This window comes from Ricinus communis, chromosome 6 (assembly GCF_019578655.1).
Source record: "Ricinus communis isolate WT05 ecotype wild-type chromosome 6, ASM1957865v1, whole genome shotgun sequence".
Classification (NCBI taxonomy): Eukaryota; Viridiplantae; Streptophyta; class Magnoliopsida; order Malpighiales; family Euphorbiaceae; genus Ricinus; species Ricinus communis.
In genome coordinates this window covers 1029665-1049031 of record NC_063261.1, presented here as the reverse complement: position 1 = coordinate 1049031, position 19367 = coordinate 1029665, and the positions used below count along the sequence as shown (strand labels likewise).

At 31.6% G+C, this 19367-nt stretch overlaps 1 protein-coding gene across 1 annotated transcript; it reads left to right on the top strand.

Annotated features, from left to right (window-relative positions):
* Positions 1 to 6239: 6239 nt before the first annotated feature.
* Positions 6240 to 11688, top strand: LOC8272393 (uricase-2). The gene is made up of 8 exons (XM_015717702.3): positions 6240 to 6575; positions 7137 to 7229; positions 8234 to 8309; positions 9339 to 9448; positions 9643 to 9734; positions 9919 to 10092; positions 10202 to 10292; positions 11343 to 11688. The coding sequence occupies exons 1-8, from the start codon at positions 6372 to 6374 to the stop codon at positions 11424 to 11426; spliced, it is 924 nt and encodes a 307-aa protein (XP_015573188.1). The 5' UTR covers positions 6240 to 6371; the 3' UTR covers positions 11427 to 11688.
* Positions 11689 to 19367: the final 7679 nt, after the last annotated feature.

Here is a 19367-nt window from a genome sequence, read left to right as displayed (position 1 = left end):
CACTAGAAGCCGCACTGTTGATTATCACATCGTTATGTGGAAGAGGAAATTCATCCTTAAGGCAAGCCTTGTTTAGGTCCCTATAATCTGCACATATTCTAAGTCTTTTGTCCTTCTTTAGGACCGAGACGATATTCGCCAACCACTCTAATCGACTATATTTAGGAAATTGGCTTTCACCTACTTAATGACTTCTTCTCGAATCTTTTCTGCACATTTCGGCCTTAGCATTCTCATTTTCTGCTTGATAGGCTTGATGTGCAAGTAGGTTGGCATGTGGTGCTCTGCCATTTTCTTGTCTAACCCTAGTATATCATCGTACAGCCAAATGAATACTACTTTTCTTTTTTTAAAATTTTTCAAATTCTCTCCTCACCTTAAGAGTTATATCATGACCAACAGAAATGCTTTTGGGATTTTCATTTACGCCTAAATTAAATGAATTAATTTGAATAAAGTTAATGTCAAATATGCACATGTAATTATTATAAAAATGTACACTACCATTAGAAAAAATATTATACAAGTAAGAAAAATCAGAGTTTATATCATTGAACTTAGAAGCAAATATGTCATCGTCCTCACAAAGATCGAACGTTATTACATCAGTTTCTTCAAAAAAAATCAATAATGTTTTTCTCAACTAATACAGCTAAGCTCTAGGAGCTCAAGTCTTTGGGCAGGCTGAAGAATTCTTCTAGCTTCAACTCTTCAACCTTGATAGTGACTTTCTCTCGAACATCCTGATGCTCAGCTCGACCATCCATCAAGCTTTTGAATATTTCAAACCTAGGTGCCTCAGTTTCAGCTATATATAATGAGATCAGGCTCACCTGAGTAAGGCTTTTATTCCTTGATAAGAGCTCCTTCAAAGTCTTATCCTTCGGCTTGCCCTCATCTTTACCCCCATTATACCCTAGGCTGTGTCGAGACTTGTCCTGTGAAGTCCAACAGCTCTGCAATTCCCTAGCCCATTCTGAGCATGAAGACTATCTTTTTGGACATACTAGCCACTGTTGGAAAAACACATGTAGTGGCTCAGTGAAAGCTCTAAACATTTTACATCTTATGAAAATTAAGGTTACAAGTTATAATTGAGGATTTAAGTTGAGAAAAGGAAATAACTTTTCTTTTATGAACGTGAACAACATAAAGAAAAAAGACTACAACCTTTAAAGAGTAGAATTCAATTCTTGATTGTTGATGATGTTTCTGTTAGAGAATCAAATAAGAGTAGAATTCAATTCTTGATTGTTGATGATGTTTCTGTTAGAGAATCAAATAGAGATTCGCAATTGCAAATCCTCTAGATTATCTCACACAACCAATCTCAAGCAAAGCTATTGAATCCTTGAAGATGAAGAACTCCTTCTCCTCTTTCAAGTTTCCTACTATAATAACCTTGTTACTCTAGTAAGTATGTCGATTATCTCTATTCTTCTTCTTCTGATAATAGGAGTAAGAAACTCTCTTATATAGTGTTAACGATTCATAATCCTTAACACAATTGTACAAACACATGTCATTACATAACTCTTTTATGATGACATGTGTTAAGCAGTATTGACAAATGTCATCATAAAATTTTTTTACGATGACACGTGTCAAGCTATATTAACACTATATATCAAGCTACTTTCTTAACACATGTCATTATAAAACCCTTTTGGTGATGACATGTGTCAAGCTACTTTCTTAACACGTGTCATCATAAAATTCTTTTAGTGATGACATGTGTCAAGCTGTTTTTCTAACACATGTCATCATAAAACCACTTTGTGATGACACGTGTCTAGATGCTTTCTCTACACATGTCATCATAAACCCTTTTATGATGACACGTGTCATCATAAAATCCTTTTGTGATGACACGTGTCAAGCTGTTGTATAAATACATGTCATTACATACTCTTTTGTGATGACATGTGTCAAGCTCCTTGAATATATAACACTTATATATTATACATTATCATTAGTTAGACATTTATGACATTGTAAGGCTTTGCAATCTAATTAAAAACATGCTAACCAATCACTAAGCTGGCATGGAGAAGGGAGGCGTCACCTGAGTAATCACCAAGCCACTTTTTCTAATTGTAGCATAACTAGATTCTTTAGAGAAGTATCACCACAATAGAGATGGATTCAGAAGCTAACTTTTCTAATTATGTATTTTTATCTTTAATTTTATTAGTTAATAATTCATTCTCTATATATACAACATGACATATATTAAAAGCAAGCAATACAGCATGGCAAAGGTCCATCTAATTCTAGCCTAATTTTATTTTGTCCAGCCTAACTTTACCATCCTTAGCCTAAATAAACTATCATTTGCATGCAAGAGTCATGTTTTAGCACCTAATCCTAGATGAGTTAGATTTTAATTAGCATGACAAAGCTCACTTAAGTCTAATTATATTTTATTAGTTTAGCCCAAATTTACCATCTTTTAGTCTAATGGACTACCATTTGCATGCAAGAGTGTGATTTTTAACCTACGTCTATTTAGGTTGATTTTAGTTAACAATCACATATTTTTCACTAATTATTATAGAGTACAAGAAAAGATAATTAAAGATTTACTTGATATATTTCCATCAATAAATATAACTTCTAAAGCCTAGAAAAATGTTAAGAAAATCTTTTTAAAATTAAATCTAATAATTATCAATATTTAATTTTTAGATAAATGAATAATTATTCGTCAAATTTCAGCGCACAACCAATCGGCTGAGTGCACAGTTGACTAGCTGTGTGCATAACCGACTGATTATGGAGTCAATTAGTTGTGCTCTATAGCTGATTTGCTCTGTGTATAGCCGATCGGCTATACAGGCTAGCGAGAGGGAAAAATTACTGATTTTGACTTAATTATGATTATTCAATCAACTTTGACTGTTTTTCTTAATTTTCGAAGAAATTTCACAAAACTGACTATTTTGACTCGGTCAACACGAAATTCTTATTAGGATTTTGACTTTTCAAACTTTTGTGAGATTCAAAAGAGCAACAAAGTTTATTATCGGATTTTTCAAAATTCCATCGATATCTAAATTCAAAATCTAGTGCTTACAACCATTATCTCAATTTCTTCTTCTGATTCTTTTTTAACTTTTTCTTCAATTTATTCTTCTAGTTTTTATGATAGAAACTCACTTTCCACTTCTTGATATTTTCTGCTGGTTTTTTGACAGTTGATCTCAAGTTGTAGAGATTTTGAGTTGATGAATCACCAGATCTACCTTTCCTACTAGGCATACAAAATTAAAGAAAAAATTCATATATAAACTCGAACAATATTGAAAACAAAATAATTAAATAAAAACACAAACAAGAGAAACACTGAAATAAATACATAAACCAAACAAAACAAACACAATATCAAATTTGACAATCAATCTATAAAATTAAGATTTGAACAGAGTTCTCTAGCAACAACGCTAAAAACTTGATGTATCTAAAATTAGTACTCGCAAGTGCATAAACTAAAATATAGTAAAGTGGTAAAAACACTCTAAGATCGATCTCTTAAGGAACTTGTAGCAAGCTTTGTTATAAACCAATTATCAAATAATCAATACTAAAAAGTAGATCTAGACACTCTAAACCAATTTTTGTGAAAATAAGATTCATAAAATGAATAAACAAATAAAAGTAAATATGGGATGTAAATAGTTATAATTTTAAACAATATTTAGTCTCGCTAACTACTTAGTATTACCCTTGTTAAAGCATTAAATATAGAAAATAATAAAAATTAAAAACTACTAGAAGATCTATGATTCTTTCAAGGTAAGAAGATTATTGATCCTCACTCTTTAATCCCAAAAGTCTTCTTTAATCTTTTAAAAAAATTAAAAATAATAATCTAACTAAAGTGTTTATGAATAAACAAATAAAAGTAAATATGGGATGTAAATAGTTATAATTTTAAACAATATTTAGTCTCGCTAACTACTTAGTATTACCCTTGTTAAAGCATTAAATATAGAAAATAATAAAAATTAAAAACTACTAGAAGATCTATGATTCTTTCAAGTTAAGAATATTATTGATCCTCACTCTTTAATCCCAAAAGTCTTCTTTAATCTTTTAAAAAAATTAAAAATAATAATCTAACTAAAGTGTTTATGAAGAACTGTAGAAAATTGCAAAGATAGGAATGGTGGACAAATGTAGATGAAAGATGTAGTTTGAATCAAAATTAGATCTATATCTGCATGTATATATATATATATATATATATATATATATATATATAAAGAAGTCTTCCACCAAAATAAATCTCTCTAAACATAAGTTTATCTAAAGATAAGTATATTCAAGATAAATCTATAAATATCCTTATTTCCACAATTATTATCTCATAATAATTCTTAATATAAATCCTAATAAAAATACAAATGACTAAAATATCCCCCATATGAATAGTAAATTTCGACCGGTAAGTAAATAGTAATCTACGTATCTCAGTCTTGGATCTTGATAGCAAAACATCCTATTAAGCTCTTTTCCTGTGTATTTTGCCTATAAATTCCCTTCTTGGGTAATAATATCTGAAGTTAGACAATTAGACTTAAGTGAGGTATATATAAATATTTTTACCAAATTATACGTAGAAAATATATTATTAAAACTCTAAAATATTCTAAATAACTATATATAATATGGACTTATAAACTTTCAAAAGAAACTGAGGGAAAATTCGTAAATACAGTTTTTGCTACTCTTTTCTAGTTTTAAAATTTCTTTGCTTTTATTGTCATTGGATTGACATGTTGATCATATGTGAGCTTCTTTTATGTTCTTCTTTTAAATAGAGAGAGGGAATATAAGTGTAAATTAAGTTTACTTTTTAATGTAAATGGATTAATTTTATTGATATCAATTTGTAAATTATAGTTAAAAATTTTGTTGAATTTGTTAATTGTTGAGTAATTTTAATAATTTGATTGACTTTGAGAAATTTAAAATTGCGTTGAGATGATTTTAGTCATGAAAGCCATTAATTTTTTTCTGTAAATTTTTTGAAAGGACAATAATAAAAGAAAGAAGAATAAAGAGAGCGGGAGAGGAGTATTTTTAATGAAGGAGAAAATGAAATGACAATATAAAGACTTTACTTTTTCATTGGTAAAAAAAGAAAAATGACATTTTCTTCATTTATCATTAAAATATAGACATGAACTTGATGTTTTTCATAATTTAGAAGTTTAAATACACCAAAAATTAGTCGAAGGATAAATTTATTGATTGCACCAAATATTGAGGGCGAAAATGCACATTTTCCTTGAATAACAATTAGTATGCTCCTTGGTCCAAAAAGGAAAAAATATTGGTAGGATCCACAATGTGGTGGATTCCATCATTTGTTTACGTCATTTAAATAATATATATTAAAAATAATAATAAAAAGCCATCACATCATATTTAATGCAACTATATTGCTAATAAATTAATACAAAGTTCTAAATTATCCGAACAGTCATATAATAAAATTAAATTATAAACTTTGAACTTAAATTTTTTATTTTAAATAATTAAATATATATTAATTATTTAATATTAATAATAAAATATAAACATATAAATACAAAATATGAAAAAATTACTAAATAAGCATATTAGAAAATAACAATATATTTTAACTTTTATCAACTTTTATTTATCTACCTCGTTATAATACTGTATTAATATTTTGAGATCATTATTTTAAGAATAAAAATAAAAAATTATATAATTTATTATTTTATAATTTTTTATATAAAATTTTAAATTATAATAAATTAATATTTTTTATTAAAAATTATTGATTAGTATGAATCTAATATTTTTACTTTTAAACTATCATTATTATGTTATCCGTATCTAATTATGTAAATTTAGAGTTTAATAATTTATAATTTTATTGTTTGGATGTTAAATTATAATTTAAAAAATTAGTAATATGCTGAAATTAATTTAACTGTCAAATAATAATATTTTTAGTAATTAAATTTTGAATTTTTATTATTAACTAAATATAATATTTAATACTGATTAATTGGAGTAAAAATTATTAAATTCTTACGAATGAAAAAAATTTAATACTAAATCTTTTTATTATAATTTATAATTAAATATTTTTATTATTAAAAAATATATATATTAAAATTATAAAACACTGAGACGATTTTTTTTTCTTTATTAATAAAGATGGTAGAAGATCTACAAAATGATAAAAATAAAAACAAATATGACGTGTTTCCATCATAGACCCAACAATACGCAACCCATTAATTAAATAGTCTTCTCTTCCTCTGTCATTGAAAACTTTTCAAAACCAGCAAACCAGTTTCAGTTTGAGGTCGGACGGGCGGTGTATAATCATGGGCAGTGAATTGGATGGGTTTAAGTTTGAGCAGAGACACGGTAAGGACAGAGTTAGGGTGACTAGAGTTTGGAGAAGAAACGATGGTAATCATTTCATGGTGGAGTGGAGTGTTAGTATCAGCCTCTTATCTGATTGCCTCAATGCATATTCAAGAGATGATAACTCTAATATTGTTGCTACTGATACCATGAAGAACACGGTATTCACTTTGTCATTTCTGTTTTATCAATTTGTTTTGGATACTGAATACAGGCTTTGATTTTTACTTTAGTTTCTTTAATTGGTCTTATATACATTCTCTCTGTTTATGATTCTTTTGTGTCATAGAGCTGTTACAGTTCAAGAAAGTTCACTGTTCTTGTGTACACTATATTGTCGAAAAAGTTCATTGCTTTTATTTGTACTGTGCTCTATGCTCTCTGATCTTCCATGTCTTTAGATCCCAGATCCCAGATCCCATTTCAGAAATTAATAGCATGGGGCTGAGCTCACATCATAATCCAATTCGTGTGCGGCTGGGCTTCACAACCACAGTCACGGGGCCAACGCTCTACGTCATGTTGTTATAAATTATTTCAATTATTTTTGTTTTGCTTGGGGTCTCAAGGATGGATGAGTGTATGAGACCAGACAGTAATTATCGTTAATGATAATAGCTGCCTACTGCTACTATTGCATTTTGAGTTGGTGACTTGGTAATAAGTGACCAGCTCAAATGAGGTTGTAGTCTTTTTAATAGTTTAGTTGGAATTTTTTACAGGTATATGTGAAAGCAAAGGAATGTACAGAACAACTTTCTGCAGAAAACTTTGCAATTTTGCTGGCTCAGCACTTCACTTCATTTTACAAGGAGGTAATTACTGCAGCATGTCATATTTGTTTGCTTTTAACATGTTTTTCATTTACTATATCCAAGAAAGTATCATATTGATTTTATTAGTATTTTCTGTACTGGAATAGAACGAAATTCTTTGGAGCAATTTTACAAGCAAGATGGATTGTTTTATGCATGTTGTGTTTTTGTTAGTTTTTGACTGAAAATATTTTTCAACTGCACCAAACATTTTGAATGAAAAGTCCTTGTAGTATGTGCAGATAAGATCAATTTTGATAAAGGTGGTTGATTTCATTTATAGTTTGATGAGATAAGTTCTTTAAAATCCTAAAAAGTAAACTTTATGGAATGGCAGTTAGGAAAAACTTTTTCAATTATTTTTAAAAGAAAAATTGGTACGGTGGACCTAGGTTGCCAGCATTTTGATTGATATAGGTGGGGAAGGGAAATTGTCTTTCTCTTTTTTCCTTGTGGGACACTAGCTCCTCTCTTTTCCTAAGTTTGGTCCGCCTTTTCCTTCTCAGTAATTATTTCCAAGCCTAGATTTCTTTCAACTGAAAGAATTTGCTTCTGTTTACTTGGATCTTATCCCTTACCCGCCACTTACCCTACTTGTCATTTCCATATGTGTATGCCCCAAACAAATTACTAAATACCATAATTGCCATTGGGCTCTGGCTTTGTCACCTTAAAAATTTATTTGTAGGTTGTGGTTGTGGTTCAGGGCTTTGGGATGGACCTTCAGAAAAGGAGATGCTTTCCATTAGGCCCAGTGATGATAACCTCTGCATAGAACCTAGTGCCTGTGTGGTCTAAGTGCATGGTCAAGCTACAGGCCCTTCCATTGGTAGATATTTACAATCAGCATTTAAACTAAAATTCTCTGATTTGTAACCCTATTTGCCAGTGTTTTTGGATTTTATTCTTGTGCCATTGACCATTTGTTGTATTTCTTTTTCTTATCTAAATGTCTAGTCACCTAGTCTTGTTTAATACATATTATATTGTTCTAAACTTTGTAGGTAACTACTGCTATCATAAAGATAGTAGAGAAGCCTTGGGAGCGTGTAAGCATAGATGACCAATTGCATACACATGGTAAGATTTCAGAGCTAGTTATGTAGAGAATTGATTCTTAATGCAAGATAACATCTGTGAATTTGCAGCAACAAAGAGAATAATATGGATGTTTGGGCTAAGAATGCAAACACAATAAAGGCATAGAAGAGAAAAAGAGATCTAAATCTATAGTGGAATATGTATGTATATATCTGTAAATAATATGTATAAGACCAAAATATTTGATGTATGCCTACTGAAAAATATGCCCCCTTTAGTGGCGAAGTGACATTGAATGGAAGGGGGGCACTTGCCCCCTTTATTTTTTTGTAAAGTGACATATTAGTACTTTTTTTTTTTTTTGAAAATGTACGTATTAGTATCCTTTAAAAATACTAATTGCCCCCTCTTGTTTTCTTTTCCGTTTAAGTCAATGAATGGAGACCATACATTTTTTTACCCCTCTTAATATTGGAATCTGGCTTCACCATTGGTATTTCATCCCTTTATAAGGAAATGTATGATCACATAGGCAACAGTATAATCCAAGTGAACTCACTAAATAAATCACTTGCTCAGACAGTTTCTAGGCTTGGCAATTACCATAGCCATATTTATTTTTTGTATATTAGAAAAGACTTTCCAACTAAAAGACCTACCAAAGATTATTTTATTCCTTGCAATTTCTTTCGTATCAACTGCAGTACTACTGTAAAATCCCTCAGCTCTATTTACATATTTATCAGTAGAGACCAGTTCGGGTAAATTTGTGAACATTCCATTGGGCAATCTAGTTTGGCAATTGTCAGTATGGCTTGTTACTCAACATAAACCGGATATCATTGCTTCTTTTCTTTTATTTTTTGCAGTAAATTGTGTTACATTCCATGGTTTTCCTTTCTCCTTTTTAAAATCCTCTAACCTTTTTGATGTACTTTAAAAGTAGTTTCCACATTGTCATGATATGGGATTATAAATGCTTATGCATGAATATACATATATATATCTGTATAATCACATTGGTTTTGGTCAGAACTATTTATGGCTTTCATATCTTTACTGCTGAAGGTTTTAAACTTGGATCTGAGAAGCACACAGCAGAGGTGACACTAACGAAGTCTGGAGACTTACAGCTGACCTCTGGCATTGTGGGACTGTCTGTACTGAAGACAACCAAGGTAAATTTAATCCTTTCCTCTTTATTAAATATTGCTTAACGCGAATGCACTCTCCTGTTATTCAAAATCCTCTATTTTGCTTCCATAGATTAAGAAACGTTCATCATCTGTTTTTTCGTCTTCATATAGATTTGCTTATTGTTCAACCTATTTATATGCCAATTCTCCATTTCTTGGATTTATGCTCTCAACAGTCAGGCTTTGAAGGGTTTATAAGGGATAAATATACGGCTTTGCCTGAAACACGAGAGAGGATGCTGGCAACAGAAGTCACTGCATCATGGAGGTATTATTTTTCCCATTATGTTCTGACTTAACAAGAAAGAATGCTGACCTTGGAAAAAGAAGGGTTTGGCATATCATTTTTTACTTAATTGATTACATAGCATATTTGGTTTCTGAAACATTAAAAGTTAAAAGAGAAGAATGTGGATGCATGTAATCACAGAAATCTGTATGTGTGGATACAGGTATTTGTATAGATCAGTCTCTACCATCCCTCAGAATCCACTTTACTTTACAGAGAAATATTTGGATGTGAAAAAAGTTTTGAGCAACACTTTCTTTGGTCATCCTAAGGAGGGAGTTTACAGCGCATCTGTTCAGTGCACTCTTTTTCACATGACAAAGGCTGTACTCAACAGGTTTCTCTTGCATCCCAATAACATAAAGACAAAAATTATCACTTGCTGAGGTGAATCGATTTCATATATGGCAATCTTCTGATATTGTTATCCTCTTAAAATTTGGTAGGTTTCCTGACATATCTTCAGTCCAATTGAAAATGCCAAATCTCCACTTTTTACCTGTTAACATATCAAGCAAGGATCACAATATTGTAAAGGTATGACTACCTATCCTCATCTAAATGCTAGATATAGAACTAAAGTATCGGAATCGTGTCTGAGAAAGTATGTTGCGTATGGACAAGTGGATTAATATTTTTTTTAAATTGTCTTTTTCTCACAATTAGTTTCTCTTTAGTCTGTGCACTTGGAGTTTCTTCTTTCTGAATGGGGTTAGGATTTTCATGTAAAATATCCAAGAATCATTCCTTTCTTGATTTTATTGAAATGAATCACATATAATGACTTACCATTCAGTTGGCTCTAATTTGAATTCCTTGAAGGGTGAGAGGTGAGGGAATGGATTTAGTGGTATTGTTCCAGATGTAATTTTTTTAGTCTGTCTGCATGTCCTTGCGAAGCCACCTAATATTTACCCCAATTATCTACTTTCTAAGTTGCATATTCACATAATGACTTATAAGGATCTTTTTAAATAAACACATCAAAATTAAGAAAGCTCGACTACAATGGTTTAGCTCTTGCAGATATTGATATGGCTCTAAATTGAGAATTGTGCTTCCTATCACATACCTGTAAAATAACGTAAATAATTTCTTTTTTCAAGAAATTGGAAGTTGGTTTGAAGGACAGCACGCATGTAACTTCTTCAAAATACATGTGTGTTTCCTTTTCATCTTTCAAATTAATAACCACTTATTCATTATTGACATGTTAACACTTATAAGAAAAGATAAATTTTGTGCATCCAATAACATTTACTTGAATGACAAAAGTTTCATAAGGGGAGCGGAGCTAGTAGTCGATTGAACTGAAAAATGATGAGGCTATTGGTGATCGACTTGTTTGGAAAATAACGGTGCTTATGGCTAAAAATATATGGTTTTGAAAGTCAGAAGTGATCAACTGATAAAAATTAAAATGGGAAGAAGATGAAACACAAAGATCTGATGTCTTAACTGAAATTTCCATGGGCTAAAATAAGTTTCTTTGGAATTTTTCTATGTGCATGTTATTGTGAATTTAGATATAAATTTACAACCTGAAATTAAACTAACTATTGATGATCACTGTGATGGATTTTGCAGTTCAATGATGATGTATATTTACCAACAGATGAGCCACATGGATCAATAGAAGCAACTTTGAGCCGTTTCTGGTCAAAGATGTAGAACATATGTCATGAAACATAGAACAATACTGTACTGTTACTATAGTGATGATCTTCCAGCTTCTAGTTTTTCTGAAATAATCCAGGGAGCTCTATTTTCCCTCCTAACTTTATGAAATAAACCAGGGATCCTATTTCCCCTTGTCTAAAAATGTTGCATCTATGTATAATGGTCATTTCCATGAAAATGTGTATCTTGACTTGGAGGATGGTCATTCCTTCTTATTTAAATAATATCCCACTGTAAAACTTTCCATTTGACATATTGCAGTTCAGCTCACGAGGAAGGTAGTCAAGGATGGCAGTATCGGATATGACATTTTCAGCACCAAGAGCATCTAACTAAAATGTGACCCTTTGTGTAGTCTCTTTCACTCTCTCTCTCTATTGGGTTAACCCGGCGTTAGGGTTCCCATATCTTTATAGAGCCCTATCTTGTTTTGCGTCAGTTTCATGTCTCTTCCTTTGTGCCTTTGTCACGTTTTGCACCTGTTATTTTCATATTTATATAATGACTAGAGAAAAAGAGAGATCGTGGCAGAAATTTTCACTCACCAATGAAGAGGAAGATGTTAGTTATTTAGAAATTCTGGTGCGATGAACAACAATCTCATTGCCTTATTGGTCGTCTCGCCTGTTAATGGGTAAACCTTCCAGTTTCAGTCTAAGATGTCAAATGCAATGATGGAGGCTTGAAAATTGAATAAGGGGTCATGTGCGAAAGAAATTGCGAATATGGAATCAGAATAAAAGAGGAGACGGGGCATGTGGAATCAGAACATATAAAGGAGGAGGCGGGGCGTGTGGAATAGAAACTACGCATGCAGGGCACTCTTCCACTCCCGGTGGTGATTATTCAGAGAGAGAAGATGGTGGTGGAGGTGCTGGTGATGGGGGACATTCAGGGACTGATGGGGACTGATGGAGGTGGCAAGCCTCAAGTTTATGAAACTGGGTGGGAGATAGATAGGTTGTGTTTGCTGTATAAGCTTGCCTGATCATTCGACTCTTTCTTTCTTAATTTTGTACTCTCTATTAATTCCATGCAGATTTTAAGAATGGGTTTGTGATCTTATCAGTTTGTATATAATGCAAGTGTTAGGAAATATGTTTCAGCTATGAGAAATTGCCACAAATTCATATTGATTTTGTTATTTTTCTAAACATTATCTCTTAAGCCTTTACTTCATAAGCTATAGAAAATTGCAGATTGATTTAGTATTTTCTCTAAACATTGTTAGTTTGAACTAGTAACACGAAAATCTGACTTTTGCCTTCTTGCTAATTCTTAATTCTTATTTTACTCATAGAAGTCATATGCTGACAAGACTGAACTGAACAACACTGTACCAAGAATTATCATTAATATATGAACTTCACTTCTAAGTTTTCTAATGATACCATTCGTCCAATATGTAACAAATTGAAAAATAAGACATCAATTGTTAGAGCATGCACCAAAATCAATTAATTAAACTATAAGTAACTATTCATTTGGCTTTCTGCTTAAATTGCTGAGCATGAGTACTATTGTGGAATTGATCAAAAGTCATATAACTGCAAATCAGAAAATCAGCCTTTTAGTTCCAGTCATTTCTTCATTATCTACTTGCTTGTACCAGTATATTAAACTGAGGTGGTAGGTTCTACACCAACTGGAAAAAATCCTTACCAAAATTATGTCGTTTTCTATAAGTGAATTCTGGCTAGGGACGGCGGCTAAGTAATTTTAACCTTTTAAAATAATCACAAAAGTATTGTTTACAAGGTATAACAAAGATAATCGAAATTTTTTTTATTTCTTAATAGTAAACAGTAAGTATCGATTACTATTTCCATATTAAATAAATTTATTTACTAAATCAATATATAGTAAAATAATAATTATTTCTTAATTTTGATTAAATCTAACTAATAAATAAAAAATAATTAGTATAAAAATATAACTCATATGTACATTAAGAAAATATAAAAAACGAAAAAAAGGGAATGTAACACTACATTATATATTCTGATGGTATTATAGGTATATAATGAATATATACTACTTTTTTTTTTTTGAAAAATTACATAGTACTAATTCTAAATAAATTAAAACTTATATAATAGCCACATAAATATTTTAAAATTAATTATAAGAGCAATTTAGTTTAAAAAAGTTATACTTAAAGAATAAAAAAGCATGGAAATGATATGAAGAATTGAATTACAAATTAAGAACCTATAATTATTCTTTAAATATAATAAAACATAAATAACCCTGAAGTTGAAGCCAATGAGCAATTAGCTAGTAATCTAATTTTATGATCGATGTACTTGGTAACTTGGCAAGAATAATCAATTCAATTCATTCAAAAGATTTAACTAATACAAGAAAATCCAATTAATCCGTGAATTTTATACTAAATGTCAAATTTAAAAAAAAATTCTATTGAGTTAAAATAAAATTACTTAATTTTGACATAATTTACTTTTATTATCCGATAAAATGATTAAATAATACTTTTAACTAAAAATATTAAATTAAATAATATTATCAAACTCATATAAGATTATACATTTATTTAGTTTAATATTGCTAAAGCTTATTTGAAATATTTTCTTTAATAATTTAGATTATTTATTGATGTGTGCTAAGTCAAGCAAGACTATGATCTAAGGCATTGTACCTATTAGTGGAGTATAGCTAACGGTGAGTACCAAGTGTCGTATTCCTCAAAGAATGTGTGAACCTAAATCTACTCAATCTTCTCTGTTATCTAATCACATAAAAAAATGGCGTTAATGAATAATTCCTAAATTAACTAATAGCTACTCTAATTATTGTCGAACTACGTATACTAGAAAATGATTAATTCAAGTAAAGGAATAACCCTTTGGGAATTCTTGTCTCTAAGGAATGGAAACTAAAGGTGGAATTGATTGATTGAATCCAATTTCCGTGGGAAAATCTCTACACAATTAATGCCTTTCTCAAGGACACTAACATCTTAACTTAGATTTATTAGGTTGAAATCTCTTCCTAACTCTAATTACCCAGATTAGCATTATGTACCATTTAACACTATTGAGAGTTGTTAATTCTCAAACCGGTAGAACGAACACCCTATCTCTAGGCGAATTCAATTATAGGTTGCAAAGGACAATCCAAACCTAAATGTCTTTGATACGAACTCAAACCGGATACGTTCAAACACTAAGATAAGTAATGATGAGAAAATCAAACTGATAAACGCTCTCCCTATTTAAGAGGAAGCACCCTTACCAATAAGTTCGAATTTGTCGCCCCAAAATCTAACTTGAAAGTTTGCAATTGATTATGGAACTAACAAACTTAGCAATAGAACTACTAAGCCCTTTAGTTATAAATAGATGAAGAATGTTCAAACAACCCAAGAAACTAATAAAAAGTTAATTGATTGATCAAACATGTAGATGTGAAACTAAATCAAACAAGTTAATTTAATATCAAGAAATTCAATAAGGAGCACCTTAAGGAATAAGAGTTAACAACTCAAATAAAACTTCATTCAGAAATATATATTGATCTTTTTGTTTTAGCCGAAATACATAGCTCTATTTATAGGGCTTTAAAGTGATTCTAAACCCTAAAAGGACTAAGAGATAAGGAATCAAAATCAAACCCTAAAAGATTCCTAATATATGGCCAATCTTATCCCTATAAGGAAGGATAAGATAAAAAGTAATCTAACCCTAATTAAAATCCTAAATTTATGGGAGGAAGTTCTCTTTATCCAATACTTCTAAAAATAGAGGAAATTAACTAAAAACGGATCCATTACGAATGTTTTCTTGAAAAATTCGAAGCTCTTTTTATAGGCAGCTTATATACTGTAAGGCGTGGTCACGCCTTATGGAAGTTGAGCTTCTGCCCCATTTCTGTGCAGCTCACAGGTTGTAAGGCGTGGTCACGCCTTATGGAAGTTGAGCTGCCCCCTTTGCTTATTAATAGCATTTGATGTCACTATCTTCAAGGCATTGTTATCATCATCAAAACCATCAAAAGCACCGTCATTAGCCATCTTCAAAACATGCTCCAAGAAAGAATTTAAGGCTTGCTTGAACTTCTTACTCCTTGCTCGTGTCATTGGTCCTCCACAGGCTAGTGGATCCATGCTAGTTGACTTAGATGCATCCTTGGTTGCATCAGTCTTTCTCAAGATCATTCAAATTTCAAAAATCATTCAACAACATATGAAGAACAAATCAATAAATACTTCCATTGCAAACCAATATTGACAATCAATACATTCAATTCAAAATTGAAGTACAAAAATCCCTAGATAAAGAACCCCAATGGGTTAATAAGTTTAGCTAATCATGTTCATAATCACAACCAACAAGAATTCAATTACAAAAAATGAGTAAAGGTAGAGGAGCCCGAATACACCTTTGGATGAGAATAAATAGCTCCAATTCCTCGTGCCCAATCTTGGATTGATTCTTGTTCCTCTTACTCGGATTGAAAACCAATCGACAATCCTTGCCAATCTTTGATCTTCGAAGAGAATCCAAGTGAAACCTTAATCCAATTCTCATTTTCCCTTAGTTTCAACTCAAAAAACCCTTAGACAGAGAAAAAGATGAGTTTTGGACATTCTAACCCTAGCTGCTTCCCTTTTTTTCTTTTCTTTCTTTTTAAATGAATTTGACCAGCTGCCATGAACATGGCCGTGTTGATGCCCGTGTTCCCAACACGTTCTGGTGTTGATGCCCGTGTTACTCTCTGTGGCCGTGCTCCCTAAGAACCTCTTTTTTCTTTGATGTTTGATGCATCCAACACGGCCGTGTTGGTGGCCGTGTTGGGAACACGGCCGTGTTAACCTTCCTCATGGGCATACTTAGCTTGTTTCGGCAGCTTTGACGTCCAATTATGCTTCAATTCTTTCCTTTATCATACTTTGACTTCTTTTGGACCTAATGCACACAAACAGACACATAGGGTGAGTGTTGGGACCAATTCATATCCAAATGTACATAAAATCAATCTTAAAAACTCCATTTAGATGTATGTATTTTACGCACATCAAATAACCCCACACTTAGCTCATTGCTTGTCCTCAAGCAATCAAAAGTAAAATAAGGAAAATAAACCACTAAGGAACAACACTTGAACTGACAGACAAGCTAGGGAGCTCCTGCACATATCCTTAACAAGCGTAAGTCAAACAAAAAAAAACGAAGCAATCAATTCAAGTATCACAACCAAGATGCCAATAATTCGTAAAACATTGTCTCAACAAAATTATTCAGAACCAACTCCTCACCAGATTCACTCTAAATCACTCAAAGTGTTTAAAGGGTAGTGTTTAATCGCTTAATGCATCAACTACTACCTTACTTACTATATGCTTGCTCTTAAATCCTACTCCTACCACTTATGGAGAGTCAACAACCATGTCAATAGGTCTTTATAAAGGTTGTAATGAGGATTAGGTAGGGGTAGGTAAATTTGGTTAGAGTTGAACCTATGGTGTTCTGCAATGAAATACATGACCTGCACACAAGCCACAATGATCACAAGGGGTAAACAATGGACAGTAGTCCAAGGTGGAAAATAGGAATCAAGTCAAAATGTAAACTCCGAGAAGCAATTAAACAATTAGCTTACTTACTTTCTTTCTTTTCATCACCCTTCCCTCTTATTCTTCTTATTATTTTTTTCTTCTTCTTTTTCTTTTTTTTTTCGTCTCTTTTTTTTTTTCTTTTTCATAAGGGAAGAACATGTTCTTTTGGATTGAAGTAAGCTACTACAAGATTCCAACGCTATTCCCAAGACAAATATTCCCAATAAAAACAACTCATGTGCAGAATCATAACCTAAAGCAGAATAAAACTAAGTGGCAATGAAATATGATAAAAAATGGTGAAAGAGGGGGTTATCTACAGAATCAATAAACGAATAAAGGCTATTTGGCTAGAATGAAAAACCTAAGTGCCTCTATCATACCAAAGTGTTAAACTCTCCTTGTGGCCCTCATAAGCATTACCGAGCAAGTTCTAAAAGTAAAGAGCGATGGTGGCACTCTCAACAAGAAATAAATACAAGCATATAAAGTGTATGCTTACAATTTAGGCTCAATTTCTCACAAGTGTGCTTTTGAGTAGGTTCCAAACAAAAATCATCAAAACAGAATTAGATAAACCAAAGCAACTTAGTACAAAACTCAAACTAATTATCTTACATTCTTCCGCAAGACTCAACACTATCGGTTTTACCCGATCACATGGACATAAACAGGATTTCCAAAAGCAAGTCAACAGTAAAAGCATCGAAACAAAGTGAAAAAATTTCAAAACTTTTATAAAAAATTGCACAAAGAATAAACAAATAACTGAGATGGGATAATTGAAATGCGATATATACACTAGAAAAGGATATGAATTTCATATACAAAACAATAAAACATGAAAGCAAGTGTATATTAATATCACCACCCCACACTTGAAGGACATACTGTCCTCAGTGTATAAAATATAAGAAATGCAAAAGGAAAAAGAAATAATACTGCCCTGACTATAGCTCCGGGGTGAAAAGAGGTGCATTATCAGGTATATCAAGGCGCTGGCTGGTCTGTGGTGGATGAGTGGTTGCTCTCTGAGGGTCGGAAGTAGTGTCACATGCAGGAGCAAAAACCAACTGATGGGAATTGTAGGTTTCATCAATTAACTCCCCAATAGCAAAAATACTATGATAAGTTGAATTAGAAGAAAACTAGAAATTACCAATTTAATCCACAAATTCAGATCGTTCAAATATTGAAGTAAGAAGATGGATGCTACTTAACCCCTTTACCAACAAGGATAAAGATACTAAGATAGACTTTGAATTTCCTCTTATGCCACAAACAAGAAAGTTTGATAAATAACAAGAAAACAAAGATTTAGATTTTGACACCACAAGCTAGAATAAAGCTTGATAAGTCACAAAGTTCAAGCAAGAAATTAAAGACAAAATTCCTCACAATAAAACTCAAACAAAATTTCATATATCAAATTCAATCCTCCTCCAAAAGAAAGAAAAGGACTTGTTTATATAGAGTACAAGTCCATGCACACACTACTAAAATAGACTCACACACATAGGATTACTTTTACTCTTAAATGGCCTTAGTAACCACTATCCACACTAATAGCCATTACTTGGTATTAATTACCCCATTAACTTGTATGTGGTGGCTCTTAATAACTACTACCCATATTGATAGCCATTACTTGGTATTAATTACCATATTAACTTGTATGGTGGCTACATATAACCCTAATTGTTATTAACATAAAAACAAGTTAAATATTATTTCTTGGGCCTCCATGGATGCCTTATTGTGATACGAACTCGAACCGGATACGTTCAAACACCAAGATAAGTAATGGTGAGAAAATCAAACTGATAAACGCTCTCCCTATTTAAGAGGAAGCACCCTTACCAATAAGTTCGAATTTGTCGCCCCAAAATCTAACTTGAAAGTTTGCAATTGATTATGGAACTAACAAACTTAGCAATAGAACTACTAAGCCCTTTAGTTATAAATAGATGAAGAATGTTCAAACAACTCAAGAAACTAATAAAAAGTTAATTGATTGATCAAACATGTAAATGTGAAACTAAATCAAACAAGTTAATTTAATCTCAAGAAATTCAATAAGGAACACCTTAAGGAATAAGAGTTAACAACTCAAATTAAACTTTATTCAGAAATGTATATTGATCTTATGTCCTTTAGCCGAAATACATAGCTCTATTTATAGAGTTTTGAAATGATTCTAACCCTAAAAAGGACTAAGAGATAAGCAATAAAGAATCAAACCCTAAAAGACTTCTAATGCGTCGCCTCCTTCTCTAAGCATAAGTGGTGGCCGCCCTAGGGTTAGTGAGACCTCCAATGCTTCTAGAAACCCTAATGCGCGGCCCAATGCTTCT